General features: G+C 44.5%; 1 protein-coding gene across 1 annotated transcript in view; it reads left to right on the plus strand.

Moving 5' to 3' along the window:
• The first annotated feature begins 3,419 nt into the window (after positions 1-3,419).
• The window catches only part of aspm (assembly factor for spindle microtubules), a 68,129-nt gene continuing 57,004 nt past the window's right edge, over positions 3,420-14,544 (plus strand). Inside the window, exons 1-4 of the mRNA XM_067990640.1 lie at positions 3,420-3,724; positions 7,075-7,215; positions 9,944-11,261; positions 12,364-12,468. Of these exons, the coding sequence (XP_067846741.1) occupies positions 3,449-3,724; positions 7,075-7,215; positions 9,944-11,261; positions 12,364-12,468 (1,840 nt within the window). The 5' untranslated portion in view covers positions 3,420-3,448. The remainder of the gene's footprint in view (positions 3,725-7,074; positions 7,216-9,943; positions 11,262-12,363; positions 12,469-14,544) is intronic.

Genomic DNA, 14,544 nt, shown 5'->3' on the forward strand with positions numbered 1-14,544 from the left:
CATGTACCCATCCATGCCCTGAGTTCATCTGCCTTGCCCATCAGACTTCTTGCATTGAAATAAATGCAGTTTAATCTAGACTTCCCTTGGTCTTTGCCCTGCTTTCTCAGACCATCTGTCCGGTCATGTTTTGTACACTCTCCCTTACTGCCTTTTGTTTCTGTCACCACTTTACTTCCCACTGACTTCCTGCATCGGTTCCCATCCCCCTGCCACATTAGTTTAAACCCTCCCCAACAGCACTTGCAAACACTCCCCCTAGGACATTGGTTCCAGTCCTGCCCAGATGCAGACCGTCCAATTTGTACTGGTCCCACCTCCCCCAGAACCGGTTCCAATGTCCCAGGAATTTGAATCCCTCCCTCTTGCACCATCTCTCAAGCCACGTATTCATCCTAGCTATCCTGTCATTCCTACTCTGACTAGCCCGTGGCACTGGTAGCAATCCTGAGATTACTACCTTTGAGGTCCTACTTTTTAGTTTAACTCCTAACTCCCTAAATTCAGCTTGTAGGACCTCATCCCGTTTTTTACCTATATTGTTGGTACCTATATGTACCACGACAACTGGCTGTTCACCCTCCCCCTCCAGAATGGCCTGCAGCCGCCTGGAGACATCCCTGACCCTTGCACCAGCGAGGCAACATACCATCCTGGAGTCTCGGTTGCGTCCGCAGAAACGCCTGTCTATTCCCCTTACAATCGAGTCCCCTATCACTATAGCTCTGCCACTCTTTTTCCTGCCCTCCTGTGCAGCAGAGCCAGCCACGGTGCCATGAACCTGGCCGCTGTCACCTTCCCCTGGTGAGCCATCTCCCCCAACAGTATCCAAAACGGTATACCTGTTTGAGAGGGGGATGGCCACAGGGGACCCCTGCACTACCTGCCTGCACCTCTTACTCTGCCTGGTGGTCACCCATTCACTTCCTGCCTGTACACCCTTTACCTGCGGTGTGACCAACTCGCTAAACGTGCTATCCACGAGTTTCTCTGCATCGCGGATGCCCCACAGTGAATCCACCCGCAGCTCCAGCTCCGAGATATGATCGGTCAGTAGCTGCAGGTGGACACACTTCCTGCACACATGGTCAGCAGGGACACTGGTAGTGTCCATGACTTCCCACATCTTGCAGGAGGGGCATATCACGGGTGCGAGGTCTGCTGCCACGACTTGCCTTAGCTTAGTTACCCCTTTTAAATTACGTTGAAATTAGAAAATGTTAACTATACTAGGGACCTCGGTTCACTACAAAAAACACTACCTGCAGATCCCTGCCTGTCAACTGCTGTCTAAGACTTAACAAAACCCACTACACATGGGAAGTGGTTGGTGCATTACACAGGCACAGGCAATTTGGCCCAACCAGTCCGTGTTAGTGTTTATACTTCACGAGGAGTAGTCCTAATACCATCTGCCCATATAATATTTCTTATTGTATGGTAATGTAATCACCCCTCACTCTATGATAGTGTAATCACCCCTCACTATATGATAGTGTGATCACCCCTCACTCTATGATAGTGTGACCACCCCTCACTCTATGATAGTGTAATCACCCCTCACTCTATGATAGTGTGATCACCCCTCACTCTATGATAGTGTAATCACCCCTCACTCTATGATAGTGTGACCACCCCTCACTCTATGATAGTGTAATCACCCCTCACTCTATGATAGTGTGACCACCCCTCACTATATGATAGTGTAATCACCCCTCACTCTATGATAGTGTGACCATCCCTCACTGAATGAAAGTATGATCACCCCTCACTCTATGATAGTGTGACCACCCCTCACTCTATGATAGTGTGACCACCCCTCACTATATGATAGTGTAATCACCCCTCACTCTATGATAGTGTGACCACCCCTCACTCTATGATAGTGTGACCACCCCTCACTATATGATAGTGTAATCACCCCTCACTCTATGATAGTGTGACCATCCCTCACTGAATGAAAGTATGATCACCCCTCACTCTATGATAGTGTGACCACCCCTCACTCTATGATAGTGTGACCACCCCTCACTCTATGACAGTGTGACCACCCCTCACTCTATGATAGTGTGACCACCCATCACTCTATGATAGTGTGATCACCCCTCACTCTGATAGTGTGACCACCCCTCACTCTATGATAGTGTTATCCCCCCTCACTCTATGATAGTGTGGACACCCCTCACTATATGATAGTGTAATCACCCCTCACTCTATGATAGTGTGACCACTCCTCACTCTGATAGTGTGACCACCCCTCACTCTATGATGGTGTGACCACCCCTCACTATGATAGTGTAATCACCCCTCACTCTATGATAGTGTGATCACCCCTCACTATATGATAGTGTGAACACCCCTCACTATATGATAGTGTGATCACCCCTCACCCTATGAAAGTGTGAACACCCCTCACCCTATGAAAGTGTGAACACCCCTCACTATGATAGTGGGAACACCCCTCACTCTATGACAGTGTGATCACCCCTCACTATATGATAGTGTGACCACCCCTCACTCTATGATAGTGTGAACACCTCACTATATGATAGTGTGAACGCCCCTCACTATATGATAGTGTGATCACCCCTCACTCTAAGGTTGTGTGATCACCCCTCACCATATGATAGTGTAAACAATTTTACAACACCAAGTTATAGTCCAGCAATTTTATTTTAAATTCACAAGCTTTCGGAGGCTTCCTCCTTCGTCAGGTGAACGATGTGAAAATCGTTCACATCGTTCACCTGAGGAAGGAGGAAGCCTCCGAAAGCTTGTGAATTTAAAATAAAATTGCTGGACTATAACTTAGTGTTGTAAAATTGTTTACAATTGTCAACCCCAGTCCATCACCGGCATCTCCACATCTATGATAGTGTGATCACCCCGAACATCTGCCTCACTCCGGGCCCCCCCCTGGTTCACCCCTCCCTCCCCACCAACCGTCACCCGCCGTGAAGTTTAAACAGGTTCCGTGTGCGTAAAAAAAAATTGTTTTGGAGTAGCTGCGTGCGATTGGTCGGAATGTTTTGAGAAGTCGGTTCCTGATTGGGTGATCAGGTTTCAGGGCGTGTGATTGGGGCGTGAACACTGGGCGGCGATTGGCTGGAGCTGGCAGTTTGAATCTTGTGTTGGCGGTTGGAGACGGAGGTTGTCGTTTTGCCAATCGAGGCGATTGTGGTAACGGCTGTGTCCCCAACAGGGGCAAAGGACAGAGGCACCGGAGACCGAATTCGCCCGGGACAGAGGCACCGGAGACCGAATTCGCCCGGGACAGAGGCACCGGAGACCGAATTCGCCCGGGACAGAGGCACCGGAGACCGAATTAGCCCGGGACAGAGGCACCGGAGACCGAATTAGCCCGGGACAGAGGCAGAGCCTCGCTGGAGGGGGTGTCTATCTGCCCCCTCTTCCCCCCCCCCCCCCCCATTTTGAATCTCCGCGACCGATGGATCCAGTCATCTCCATGGACGTGAATCCGACCCACCGTCCGCACGGTGGGGCCACGGCGACAAGTAGCAGAAGCGGGGAAGATGTCCCCGTCCTCACGCTCACTCACTTCGCCCGAACGCCCTTCGTCTGCTTCAACACGGTGAGGATTGGCTGCTCGAAAACCGAGACCGTGGCCATCGAAAACCCCGAGAGTTCCCCGGTCCTGGTGGCGATCGACAAGTTTCCAGCCTCCAAGGGATTTGCAGTCCACGAACGGGAATTTGTGGTCGAGGTAAGGCCAGTCTCTCCTTTTGGGTCACATTGCCCGCAGATCTTATTTTGAGAACGCTGGATTAAGTCTGTGGAGTTACTGGTGTTTTGAGTTCTTGGGTCAACGGGTGTAGTACATTTGGGTCACCTCTCCTCCCCTGCCCCCCCTCTCCCTCCTGTGCCTACTCACTATATAACTATTTAAACAAAATGACCAAATTATGCTAAAATATCTTAGTGTATGTAATGGAGCAGGAGAATCAAGTTGGAGTAACAAATTGTAGAATAGACCAAATGCTGGCTGTGTACTGTTGCATTCGTCTGATTTGCCAGTTCACAAAACATAGCTTCATTTGAAAGCAGTGTGTGCTGCATGTCAGTTAAAGGGCTGATTGCCATGTCCTTTTTACCATTTGCTTTTCCAAGGTTCGTGTCTGATCATACTTGACCATTATTTTCAGTTTATAATAGACTGGAACTTTGTTCATAAACTGCAAGCATATAAACCATCTTAATACCAAATTCTTTGGTTTTAAAAAAAAATCAGCTTCGAGTTGTTTTCTGGAAAATTGTGATTGTCCCATAAGATGACTTTAAATACTAAGGTAAATCTGCTTCTGAAACTTAATTTCTAGAACAAAAGTTGCAATTATCGACATCGCCCCACGAAACAAATTAAGAATTGAAGTTAGCATTATGCACTTTCACAAAATTTTTCATAATGGTAAAATACCAAACCAGATCTCCACTAACCAACTATGTCTGATGCTGCTCTTTTCTTCTTAAGTAATATGAAAATAACCTAATTGAACATATCTTTCTTGTTTTATAGACTTGCTGCAGGCTTCAACAAATAAAAAAGAATAAAAATCAAGTTGTTAAATGACTGGTTTCACTTCAGTGTCAAAGATTTGTTTAATATCAGATTGACGTTGCTTTCCGCAACGGCAAACTAATCCAGCAGTTGACTCCGATTATTGTCATCAGTAAAAAAGAAAAAATCTTGCTTTTATATGGAGCCTTTTTAGGACCTCAGGACATGCTATACAGCCAATTAAGTACTTCTGCAGTGTGGTCACTGTTACAACGTAGGGAAGCACGGTATACTGGACAACATGGAGAAAGATTAAATAAATTTATCACTGACCACTGTAAAGCCCCAGTTGTGAGTTTACTAACTTGGGGTGGTAGAACACCTCTTACCATAATGGGGTTCACACTTGGATTGCTAATGCAAGATATAGTTCTGGTCTTGTATTGATGTACATCTGCTTTAATTTTTATACGAACAAGGCAACAAAACCTTCCCGTACCATTTCTGAAAAGGGGATGGGAAACTCCCTTACTGGCTCCAAAATGCGATCAATATCTTAAGTGTTTTACACAACACTTTATGCATACACTTTGCTTCAGTATTGTATGGCTTGATTTCCACTCTCCTGTATTCTTTAATGGCTCCAGCAGAATTTTTGGGCGTCGCTGGCAAGGCCGGCATTTACTGCCCATCCCTAATTGCCCTTGAGAAGGTGGTGGTGAGCCGCCTTCTTGAACCGCTGCAGTCCATGTGGTGAAGTTTCTCCCACAGTGCTGTTAGGTAGGGAGTTCCAGGATTTTGACCCAGCGACGATGAAGGAACAGCGATATATTTCACAGCCGGGATGGTGTGTGACTTGGAGGGGCACGTGCAGGTGGTGTTATTCCCATGTACCTGCTACCCTTGTCCTAGGTGGTAGAGGTCATGGGTTTGGGAGGTGCTGTCGAAGAAGCCTTGGCGAGTTGGTGCAGTGCATCCTGTGGATGGTACACACTGCAGCCACTGTGCGTCGGTGGTGAAGGGAGTGAATGTTTAGGATGGTGGATGGGGTGCCAATCAAGTGGGCTGCTTTGTCCTGGATGGTGTCGAGCTTCTTGAGTGTTGTTGGAGCTGCACTCATCCAGGCAAGTGGAGAGTATTTCATCACGCTCCTGACCTGTGCCTTGGAGATGGTCTCTGGGGAGTCAGGAGCTGAGTCACTCGCTACAGAATACCCAGCCTCTGACCTGCTCTTGTAGCCACAGTATTTCTGTGGCTGGCCCAGTTAAGTTTCTGGCCAATGGTGACTCCCAGGATGTTGATGGTGGGGGATTCGGCGATGGTAATGCCGTTGAATGTCAAAGGGAGGTGGTTAGACTTTCTCTTGTTGGAGATGGTCATTGCCTGGCACTTGTCTGGCGCGAACGTTCCTTGCCACTTATCAGCCCTTGCTGCATGCAGGCACGGACTGCTTCATTATCTGAGGAGTTGCGAATGGAAATGAACACTGTGCAATCATCAGCAAACATCCCCATTTCTGACCTTATGATGGAGTGAAGGTCATTGATGAAGCAGCTGAAGATGGTTGGGCCTAGGACACTGCCCTGAGGAACTCCTGCAGCAATGTCCTGGGGCTGAGATGATTGGCCTCCAACAACCACTACCATCCTCCTTTGTGCTAGGTATGACTCCAGCCACCGGAGAGTTTTCCCTCTGATTCCCATTGACTTCAGTTTTACTAGGGCTTCTGGTGCCATACTTGGTCAAATGCCGCCTTGATGTCAAGGCCAGTCACTCTCCTCACCTCTGGAATTCAGCTCTTTTTTTGTCCATGTTTGGACCAAGGCTGGTCCAAACTGAGTCGTCCTGGCGGAACCCAAACTGAGCATCGGTGAGCAGGTTATTGGTGAGTAAGTGGCGCTTGATAGCACTGTCGACGACACCTTCCATCACTTTGCTGATGATTGAGAGTAGGCTGATGGGGCGGTAATTGGCCGGATTGGATTTGTCCTGCTTTTTGTGGACAACACATATCTGGGCAATTTTCCACATTGTCTGGTAGATGCCAGTGTTGTAGCTATACTGGAACAGTTTGGCTAGAGGCGCAGCTAGTTCTGGAGCACAAGTCTTCAGCACGACAGCCAGGATGATGTCGAGGCCCATAGCCTTTGCTGTATCCAGTGCACTCAGCCGTTTCTTGATATTGCGTGGAGTGAATCGAAATGGTTGAAGACTGGCTTCTGTGATGGTGGAGATATCGGGAGGAGGCCGAGACGGATCATCCACTCGGCACTTCTGGCTGAAGATGGTTGGTTCCCAGAATCCCATGATGCTGAGCAATGTGTTACTGTGCTGTCATTCTTACAGCTGTGTGTTAGAAAAAGGCATATAGAAACATTGACAATGATTTGTAGCTTTGGCTGCATCCTGACAGAACTCTAGACCCAATATGTACTTACATTTGTTGAACAGGTCCTGAAATTAGGGTTGGTACCTTACTCCTAACTGCGCTTTTCCTAATTTATTTTAATTGTGCAAGTTGTAACTCTGTCTTTTGAAACGTGTGCTTCCTTTCACAGCCAGCAGAAAAGTATCATCTTTCCATAACTTGGACACCAGTAGATGCTGGAGGGGTCCGAGAAACCGTGACATTTAACGTTGGCTGTGTGAAAGTCCTTTGTATTCTTCTGGGCAAGGCAGAGGACCCACCCAAAAAAAAGGTGAGAGAATTTGTTTCTGTTTCACAATTAACACTGTACATGGTATTCTGGGTCGAAAATGTACTGCATATCCAAAGAATTGTAACAACCAGCACTTAATGTAATGCCTTTTAAAGTAGCAAATGTTCCACGGTGCTACATGAAGAGACGGGTCAGATGCCAAGGAGCAGTTGGTGAAAGTTAGGAAGCTGATCAAAGTGTGGTCAATAATAAGTTTGGGAAGGAAATTTAGAGTACAGAGGCATGATGGCGCATGGCTGAAGCTTTGCCACTTATGGTAAATGGTGTGAGGCAGCAAACTGGAAGCGAGGAACGTATGAGCTTGTACATAGGGTTGGAAGAGGCTGTAGAATAAGGGTGCTGCAAAGCCTTGGGATCTGTAGAAACCAGGATTTTGAAATCAATGCACTGGAGGATCGGGAGCCAATGGAGTTGGCAGGGCAGCGGTAATAGTTATGTGGAGCTTAGGACAGGATAGGATGTGGATGGTGGAATTCTGGACAAATTCGAGTTTGTTTTGGATGAAGCTTGGAAAACTGATGAGATGTGTTAAATTGAGCTTGGAGGTGAAGGTGTGGATATGAGTTTCAACCTCACTAGATTGAGGAAGAGGTGACCGCTGGAGGAAATAGGCAGTCTTGGTGATGGGCTGGATGTGGGGTTGAAGCTCAACTTGGGCAAACAGGACACTGAGGCTACATGCCATTGGGATCACTCGAAGCAAGCGGTTGAGAAGTATGATGTAATCTGGTTTAATACGCAGTGTTTCTGTTGGGAACAAATCGGAATTGCTTTGAGTTGAGCTGGAGAAAGTTTTGATTTGTCTGTGACACTGGCCGTTATGGAATTAAGAGTAAGGTAGAGAGACAAAGCAGGGTGTTGATGACACCATACGGCAGGAGCTAACTCTGCTCACTGATAATGTCATTGAGGGGGTAGCTTGTAGGTGAGGAATGGAATGGGCTCAAGTCATGGAATCTTGGGCACAGGTGGAAAACCCATTGCAGGAAACATGCTGGCTGTCCTAGGACAGGTAGAAATGAAATTGCAAGGGCAGTATAATGGAGGAGAGACAGTGGAGGAGGATGGAGTGGTCAAATGTGTTGAACGATGTGAAGAGGGCCAGGAGGGATAATGGACCATGGCTGTAATCATTTGGAGTGTCACTTTTTTAAATTTGACCAAAATGTTCTTGGTGTTGTAGGTTGAGTGGAACCCATGAGGGGGAGATTGGAACATATAGTGGTGGGAGAAGTGGACATGGGATTACAATAGAAACTTAATGTACAGAAAGCCATTGGATCAGTCATGTCTGTGCTGACTCTTTGCTGGAGTAAAGCTAATCCTACTGCCCTGTACTTGTCCCATTGCCCTGATTCTTTTCTTTCAAATATATATCTAATCCCATAGAAGATGCAATGGTCTCTGCCTCAACTAGTCTCTGTGGCATAGCATTCCATGCTTTACCAGTTCCACATAAAGACATTTTCCTGACAAAATAATGACCTGTTGTCACTGACTAACCAAAAGAAAGAGATCATCAAACCCCTTTATAAAATTATAAAATGCTATTAAATCTCCTCTTAACCGTCTCTGCTTCAATAGACATAGTCCTAGTACGTCAAGTTTCCCCTCACAGCTATTTATAAAAAGGCCTTTTTTATGGCTTCATGTGTCTGCACTCTTTTTAAGGAATTATGTCTTTGTGCCCCAGGCTTCTCTGTTCCCCTACATTCTGCAGCGTCTTTTCTTTGTTTCCCTTCCTTTTTTCCTCCAAATGCATTATCTTGCAGTTCTCTGCATTAAGTCGCATTTTCTGCTTCTCTGCCCATTCTACTAAACTGTCCTCTGAAATATTTTGGTCCTCACTGTTTGCCAAGCCCTCTGCTTTTGTATTGGCAACAACTTTTGATGTTGTATTTCCTATCCCAAAATCCAAATCATTTATGTATGTTGACCAGGACATTTTAGTTCCAATTCCTTGCCATGCCTATGTAACTTAACTTAACTATGGAACTTAACTGTTTCCTGAACTACCTGAAAACTTTTTCAACAGATTCTTGGTTTATTTTGATACCGCCATGGGCATGATATGCCCTCTAAATTCGATGGGCCAGGTTTTATGTAGAAATCTAGGAATTGGTGGGCGATAAAAGACAAAGGTCCACCTGGTTCGCCTTCTACCATCCTGGTAGTCCCATAATACAACGATAATGGAGCTGTTGACTGATCATAGCTATCAATTATTCTGCAACAGACCCAGAAATAACATGAGGAAAATTTGGGAACGATAGGTCCTCAGTCACTTTTTTCCTCCCAAGTATGCTACTCTTGCTACATTGTCATGTCTCAAATTACTTGTATACTGTGTCTCAATGTTATTTTCTGCAGCCACCTTGCAACAGGCACTATATCATTTATAAAATACCATCAGTGCCAATTACAGAAAAATCTCTTTGGTCAGACCTGCAGAAATGCAGTGAAAAGGATTTGGAGTAAAATTTCAGAATTGCAGTATTTATGTACTAAAACTCTTAAATGGTACTTTTCAAGGTTGGTCATTGTTTTGAATTATATTTTTGATTGCAATTCCCAGCTTTGTACAATGCAATCAACCGTGAAAGTTCTGATGTTAATTGTTTAAGAGTTTGTTACAGGTGTCTTGTACAAAATAGTTTGAAGCTGTGTAACCTTGTGTACAGTCTAAATATTTAATTTACTTCCATAGCGAAGCCTATGGGAATCAATTAAAAGGAAGAGGGCTTCAGAAGGTTCTGTTCTGTTGAAACCAAAAAGAAGTGTATCAATTGCCAGCAAAACAATCATCATTTCACAAAAGATGGATATTCTGAAAACCCAGGGATCTCCAAGTCCTCTTCAGTCATGTGAAAATCTCAGTCCAGTTGGAGAAAGAGTTCCTCCTCTTCACCACCCTGTGGATGTTTTAGAGTATGACAGTCATGAGGTGATGCATCTATCTCCGATATTTGCTCCAGGTCAAATAAAACAAGAACTTGAAAATTGCACTCCACGGTCACTTAAAAGGTTTGCTACTTACTCTGTCCTTCAAAGTAATGGAGTATCATTGCAAATTGAGGGGAGACTGGATAATGAGGAAAAGCCTGATGAATCGTGTACAGCTGAGCCTTGTATGGAATCTGGAGTGAATTTGGTATGTCAGTCATTGAAAGCGTTTTCCACTGAAACACCACAAAATATTTCTTGTATTTCTGCTTCTCATACTCCCATTAATGTACGTCGGATCTTAAGCCCTGATTCTTTTGTAAATGACAGTTATGTCCCTGATGGCGACCCTGAACCGATTGTTCAGCCATCGGTGCTGTCACCGGATCAGTTTCTGATGGATGCATTGGGAGCTACGAACCAGCCTTTGTCAAGCTTAAGTCAAGAAAAAGCTGTTGAAACCTCCTCCACTGCAAATTCATTGCAGTCTGGAAATTCTTCAATACAGGAAAGGAGCAATGAACAGTTGGGCTTTGCTGCGAAGCTTAGATCACCAGGGCCAGTGCAGGGTACTCTTCCTGTTATAAATGTGAAAGAACTGGAGCCAGCTAAGTCGAGGTTAACCTTTTTTGTAACGTCCAAAACTTCTAATCAGCATCAGAGTTCACAGTCACGTCGCCAACCAGTACATCAATCCATTGCTCAAACCACGAATCGCCCTGTTTGCACTGCTACAAAAACCAAAAGTAAATCTGTAGGGCAATATGAACTGGAGAGAAAAGTTAAACTTTCAAGGAGGCAATTTGCTGAAGTCAAAACTAGTTCCAGTTCAAGGTCTGTTATTGTTGTAGAGACTGAAGCTGAAAACAAAATTGAAAGTCTTGCAATTAAATCGTCCTTTATATGCAGAAAGAGAAAAAGTTCAGAATACTTGTCAAATGATACAGATGAAAAGGATATTGATACCAACAAAAGGAAGTCCCTAAATGTGGAACAGCTTATTAGAAAATCAAATATTGTGAAAAAGACCACTTCGAGGCGTTTGAGTGGAGGAGGAAAACGACTCCAGAAAAGAAAATCTGGTATGAATTTATGTACTTTGGGTTTGTTTGCAGAGAATATGGGGGATTTATAAGGAGTAAAAACCATAACTATATATTTACTGTGGCTAATTAATGGGTGTAAAACTTGGACAGCGATATTTGAAACCAAGGAAGATACAGATCACCAACATACTTGATCGTTTCATTTATATGTTTGTCTATGTATTCCACTATGTCCCACCTGTCTATGTATTCCACTATGTCCCACCAGTCTATTTCTGATTGGACTGAAGGGGGCTGAGCATGGAACATAGGAACAGCTACAATACTGGAGCCCAGTTGGACATTAAAAATAGGAAAGCAATTCAAACTCTTGTGGCTAGAAACAGTTAATACATTTAATATGAATATACTAATGTATAACCAGAAATAATGCTTCTGTAGTATTGAAATTGATCTGTTTGTCACCATAAAGCTCGGAGAGAACAGAACTTTTCTGATAGTGAATGGCATTAAAATTGAGCAATTCACACTCCTGCACTCACCAGAAGCTCAATATAATGGCGGCAGAGATATTACTACTGTTACAAAATTGTTGTGTGTTCATAGTTGTGTTTAAATATATTAACTTAGCACCTAGCAATGGGAGGTCGATCAATCACTGAAGAGTTCAGCTTTCCCTGAATGTTTCCGAAACAGTGCTGTAAAGATCCCCACATAGACAGGCCAGCTGTGTATTATGCCCAATTAGGCTATCCCCTGGATGACTAATAGACAGGTTGCATTTTACCAGTGGGTATAATGCCCAATTTACACTGCAAATGAGGAATACATCTTGCGAATAAGGCAAAAAAGGGGTGCTGCACAGTTTCTTACCTTTTTCAAATTCTGCATGTACATTGGATGTGGGATAACTTTTTTTTAACAATGGAGTCAAGATTTGGATGCAAAATTGTCACTGGTGTATTAATAGCTAGTAACTCCAAACCAAGGTCATCTATGCATAATCAATTACTAGAAATGTTCATATAAAGTATATAGATAGCATTTATGTTTCAGTAGCTTTAAGAGGCTTGCTTTAGGTAGTGTAGGTTTTAATAGGTTATGGAATAAAATATTCTATTTTTATTGAAATCTACAGTTTCTCAAGTTATCAAGTCCTCCTCGACTGCTCAAATAAAAACTGGAAAGCTTATGCCTGGGGTTGCGCTGTCACAATTTACTTTTAGAAAATTGACTAAGACAGGTAGGTAAATGGTTGAAGTGTATAGCACTTGTAAGAGCTTGCTACATATTTTGTAAAAAAATTGTAAACCGAGCAAATATATAATTGCTTTCTGAAGATCATAGAAGCAACTTCTCAATATCTTGAAGATCATGTTAGCTCTTTTGTTGAAATGTTTTTATTCTTTCCAATACATCTGGTTCACTAATGTCCTTTCGGGAAGGAAACCTGCCTCCTTACCCAGTCTGGCCTATATGTGACTCCAGACCCACAGCAATGTGGTTGATTCTTAATTGCCCTCTGAAATGGCCTAACAAGCCACTCAGTTGTACAATCTCGCTACCGTCAACATCCTGGGGGTCACCATTGACCAGAAACTTAACTGGACCAGCCATATAAATACTGTGGCTACAAGAGCAGGTCAGAGGCTAAGTATTCTGCGGCAAGTGACTCACCTCCTGACTCCCCAAAAGCCTTTCCACCATCTCCAAGGCACAAATCAAGAGTGTGATGGAATACTCTCCACTTGCCTGGATGAGTGCAGCTCCAACAACACTCAAGAAGCTCGACACCATCCAGGACAAAGCAGCCCACTTGATTGGCATCCCATCCACCACCCTAAACGTTCACTCCCTTCACCACCGGCTGCAGTGTGTACCATCCACAGGATGCACTCTAGCAACTCGCGAAGGCTTCTTCGACAGCACCTCCCAAATCCGCGACCTCTGCCACCTAGAAGGACTAAAGCAGCAGGCACATGGGAACAACACCACCTGCACGTTCCCCTCCAAGTCACACGCCATCCCGACTTGGAAATATATCGCCGTTCCTTCATCGTCGCTGGGTCAAAATCCTGGAACTCCCTTCCTAACAGCACTGTGGGAGAACCTTCACCACGCGGACTGCAGCGGTTCAAGAAGGCGGCTCACCACCACCTTCTCAAGGGCAATTGGGGATGGGCAATAAATGCTGGCCCAGCCAGCGACGCCCACATCCCATGAACAAATAAAAAAAAAACATTTTAAAACAAGACCATAATTTTTTTAATTGCAGTTTCTTATACATTTAAAGTTATGGCTGGGAGTGATGCAGTACTAGAAATTTGTTGTATCAGCCATTTCTTATGTTGTACAAGGGCTTGTACTATGAAATTTGACAACTATTCTGAGCTGGTGCACTGCGGCTGGGCAAAACAATTAAAATTGCTGAAAGTATATCTGGTGCAAAGTGCCAGTGGATATCTACTTGTTGCCAGTGTAAACTGTTGTGCATGCAAAAAGTTGTGTGTATAAGGTATCTGCTTTCAAAGAAGTGAGATCAATGGACCTAGGTCATATTGCTGGCTTTGCACTGCCATTGGACATGGGATGGTGAAGTTCTTTGCACCCAGGCATGAAAACGCAAATGAATGATACCAGGGATTAGGGACTTCAGAGAATCGACTGGTGGCTAACATAAAAGGGAATCCAAAAGTCTTCTCTTGGCATATAAACGGATAGTAAGAGGAAGGGTGGGGCTGATTAGGGCCCAAAAAAGAGATCTAGGCATGGAGGCAGAGGACATGGCTGAGGTACTAAATGAGTACTTTGCATCTATCTTTACCAAGGAAGAAGATGCTGGCAAAGTCACAGTAAAAGGGGAGGTAGTTGATATACTGGATGGGGTGAAAACTGATAGAGGAGGTATTAGAAAAGCTGGCTATGCTTAAAGTAGATAAGTCACCCCGTCCAGATGGGATGCATCCTTGGTTGCTGAGGGAAGTAAGGGTTCAAATTGCAGAGGTACTGGCCATAATCATCCAAACACCCTTCGATACGTGGGTTGTGCCAGAGGACTGGAGAATTGCAAATGTTAACACCCTTCTTCAAAAAAGGGTGTAAGTCTAAACCCAGCAACTATAGGCCAGTCAGCTTAACCTCGGTGGTAGGGAAGCTTTTGGAAACGATAATCCGGGACAAAATTAATAGTCACTTGGATGAGTGTGGATTAATAAAGGAAAGCCAGCACGGATTTGTTAAAGGCCAATTGAGTTTAATTAACTTGAGTGAGTTTTTTGATGAGGTTACAGAGAGGGTTGATGAGGGCAATGTGGTTGAT

Source organism: Heptranchias perlo, chromosome 9, assembly GCF_035084215.1.
Source record: "Heptranchias perlo isolate sHepPer1 chromosome 9, sHepPer1.hap1, whole genome shotgun sequence".
NCBI classification, from domain to species: domain Eukaryota; kingdom Metazoa; phylum Chordata; class Chondrichthyes; order Hexanchiformes; family Hexanchidae; genus Heptranchias; species Heptranchias perlo.